Raw genomic sequence first — 3,768 nt, 5'->3', positions numbered from 1 at the left:
AATTGCACCTTCCACCGAAAGATTTGTGCTTGTTTAAGTATTTTTTTATTAAATAGTTATCGATATATTTTCGTAATTATTACCCCTTTAACATAACATCACACTATACTATCCTGCTTTTAAGATACTTGCTTGACTTGAGCTTCGAAATACATTATATTTCTCGAACGATCTTCTTAATGTATGATTCCAAGTTTCTTAAATAAAGAACGCCCCATTGTTACGTCTAGCAAAAAATCATTTAATAATTAAATAACACCCATTTTGCGTCTAGAAAAAATCATTAATATACATATTAACTTTACCATTTATGTGTTTCCAAGTATTTTTAAATGTTTACGTGAATGATCCCTATTTTAATACGAAATTTACAAATATGGTTCCTATATTTCATACATTATAGAAAGGTCCTTGTTTAATTGTAATTTATATTGCCCTTGGTTGGTTTAGAAAGTTTCATAGCTGTTAGCTTTTGGTCAGCTGTACCGGTTATAAATAGTAACTTTACCATTCGTTTGTTACCAAATGTTTTTAAATGTTTACATGAATGGTCCCTACTTTAATATGAAATTTACAAATATGGTCCCTATGTTAGAATGGTTACTGTCTAATTGTAAACTTAATGGTCCATTTTTTTTTTTTTTTTGACAAAGCCCGAGATATCTACTAGTTTATTAATTAAATTCTCTTTCCCATATGAATTATAAAAAAAAAAAATAATAAACCAGCAAATCAACATGATTGTTTTGTGACAACCAAAACCAATTAGATTGTCAACCTACAACTAATTAAAAGGTCATTATTCTTTCTTCTCTAATATTTTATTTTTTTTTATTCCGTCCAAACAAAACATGGTGAGCATCACTCTCATCATCCCCTGCATTGGATTCACAAACAAAAATAATAAAAATAAATAAATAAATAAATAACAAATGTCAATGTCAAAAAAATATAAAAGATGATTGCTCACTACTAAAAATACAAAAAATCCATGCATATATTTCAACTAAGTATCTACTTTTACAACTTTTTATTGACAAATTAGCAACAAAGTCGAACACAGAAAAATTATACAGAAAAAAGAATTCCACATAGCTGTGATAGCAACATATTATAAAACTATCAAGCCTTATGGTAACCAACAAAATCAAGATAAAAAAATATCTCAATTTTGAAAAATAATCCCAATTAAAAAAAATAAAAATAAAATGAATGAGCTCAACTTTTCCAAGCGTAAACAAGCAACGAAAAACCAGAAGGGCCTTTTAGTTCATTCTCCTCCACACTTTCCCACTCCATCACCGATCCACATCCCGACGACGCCGACGACAACGACGACGAGGATGAACTTCCGGCCGCCGTCCTCAACATCCCTTTCTTCATCTTCCTTTTCTCGAGCCCAAAACCCAACCCTGATCCGAATCCCATCAGACCAGATCCAGATGCGTTTAATCGAGCCAAGTATTTGTCATCTTCATGGTAATCGAATCCAGATTTTTCAAATCTAAACATGAACAATGCATATCCATCGTCTACTTCTTCTTCGAATAGCCAATTGTACACATCCCACGAAATTTGAATATGAACTCCATCCATTTCTACTCGTTCGTTCCCTCTGAATTTCCAATTCAAATGTTTTACTACCAATACCCTTTTGTTATCGACAGAAAAGCATAATCTGGAGTCGTCACCACCGGCGATTCGTGTACAGTCTATGGTTATGTCTCTAGTTTTCCCCCGGAAAGTCGCTTTGGTGTTGTATTTTTTGTTGGCGATGCCGTAAACATGCTCTCGTCGGAGAATGGTGATCTGGGTTTTATCGGGGTTTGTGGATTTGACTTTGGAGTAAGCATGTTTTGTTGAGTCTCCGACGAGGAGTGCCATTTGGCCGGAGAATATGGCGGCTATGTAGAATCCTGAAATGGGTTCGGGACCCGATCCGAATTTGGCACGTGAGAGATCGTAGTAGATGTGGAGGACGGCGTTGGGGTTTGAGGGGATTGAGATCTTTTTGGAGCCATATTTGTTCCAGAAAATGAAAGGTTTAATTTGGAGGTGGAAGGAAGAGGTGGAGGTGGAAGTGGAAGTGGTGGTGATATCGTCATCGGAGGTGGTGGGAGCGGTGGAGAACGGGAGGAGATGGATGTAGAGGGAACGGCCAAAGAGTGTCCTGGACCAAGTGACAGCGAAGACACCGATGTGAGTGTGGTAAAGGGTGGTGGTGAGGTTGGGTTTGGAGGGAAGATGTGGTGGTTCTGGTGGTGGTGGTGGTGCTGTGGAGTGGTGGAGGGGGGTGCGGCGATGGGCGGTGATCGGAGATGAAGAGGAACGTTTATGTGATGACATGATTAATGGGCATTTATTTAGATGATTGGGAGAAATAAATGGTGGAAAGATTTGGATTTATAAAGGAGGTGGGGTGCGTGCCAACATAGACGTGTAATATTATGGTAAAAGGAGTTGGCAATCATGGGTTGGGTTGTTCTTAAGGCAATTTGGCAATTAAAAACAGAAAAAAGGGTAGAATTATTATAAAAGTAAATACAAAAAAAAATGTTATTTTGAATCTTATTTTTGTATCTTTCTGTTGATGCAAGGGTAGGACGAGAATACCATAGACTAGACTACGTTTCTGACATTCTTTTTTACAAAAACATTATTGGTATACTAGGTGTGAGACCCGTATATTATACGGATTGATTTAAAAAAAAAATTAAATATTAAAATGTAAACAGAAAATATTTTTTAATGTATAACTTTAAAATAAGAAAGGAATAAATGTATTTATTATAATTTAATATCATATATATATGATATTTAATACTTTACATATATAAGTATATGACTTTAATTTAAAAATTGAAACAAACCAAAAATTGACAAGTGGATAATATTTATTTCAAAATTACTACAAAATGACAAGTGTCAAAACTCACAAGAGATTGACACGTGGCAAAAAAAACATTCATTTATTAAGGAAGATGTTATATATGATAATAATGTAAAGATAGTAAACATTACCTCTTACTCTTAACGTACGATCCCATTAAAAATTCATATCAAAGAGCATTAACATTATGTTAATGTACGACGTTAAACATCGACCATTTTTTGTATGAATTTATAAACTTGACCTTTTAGCTTCCCATAGTGGATACATAGAATGTATTTGGCAAAACTAATCAGTAGTTGTTACTTAAAACGAGAAGTTGCAGCTTTTGGTTGTGTAAAAAAATATATAAGAACATAGTTAGAAGCTTTAAAAAGTGTAAAATTGAATAAATATTGATAAAATTGCAAAAAATATCCTTATAGCTGCCAAAGTTATGTAATTTGGTAAAAAAAATGTTTGGTGGTGCATTAGATGTCTAATTTTGGATTTTTTTTTTTTTTTTTTTTTTTTGTGATTTTAGTCTCTATACATTAAATTATTTTTATGTCCTTATAATTTATTTTTTCTATTTTTTAATTGTTATACTACTTAAATTATTAAAAAATTAAAAAGTAAAAATTAACCTCACCCTTAATGTCTCTTTCCCTTCTACAACACATGTCTCACAACACTCTTCTTCAAAATCACTAGACTCAAACCCCTCACTCCCATTAAAACTGGCGTCGAAACTCACCACCATTAGAACCACCATCGACCATCTCTCTCTCTCTCTCTCTCTCTCTCTCTCTCTCCTAATAAAACATACACACAAAAGTTTATAGGAGTTGATCTGTACACAACAATTTTTTTCATACACAACAATTGGTGTTTTAAAA

The 3,768-nt window shown here is 33.4% G+C and overlaps 1 protein-coding gene across 1 annotated transcript; it reads right to left on the bottom strand.

Annotated features, from left to right (window-relative positions):
* Positions 1-973: 973 nt before the first annotated feature.
* On the bottom strand, positions 974-2,436 carry LOC145057697 (uncharacterized). Its single transcript, XM_079005574.1, has one exon. The coding sequence runs from the start codon at positions 2,344-2,346 to the stop codon at positions 1,219-1,221; it is 1,128 nt and encodes a 375-aa protein (XP_078861700.1). The 5' UTR covers positions 2,347-2,436; the 3' UTR covers positions 974-1,218.
* Between the last annotated feature and the right edge of the window lie 1,332 nt (positions 2,437-3,768).

The sequence above is a fragment of the Lactuca serriola genome, chromosome 6 (genome assembly GCF_051521515.1).
Source record: "Lactuca serriola cultivar US96UC23 chromosome 6, Lser_US96UC23_V15, whole genome shotgun sequence".
Classification (NCBI taxonomy): Eukaryota; Viridiplantae; Streptophyta; class Magnoliopsida; order Asterales; family Asteraceae; genus Lactuca; species Lactuca serriola.
The sequence above is the reverse complement of the archived record's forward strand: the minus strand, read 5'-3'. Positions and strand labels throughout refer to the sequence as shown.

What these genes read in the sequence shown, in the direction of transcription:
- LOC145057697 (XM_079005574.1), bottom strand. Translation starts at nt 2,346, where the DNA reads ATGTCATCACATAAACGTTCCTCTTCATCTCCGATCACCGCCCATCGC.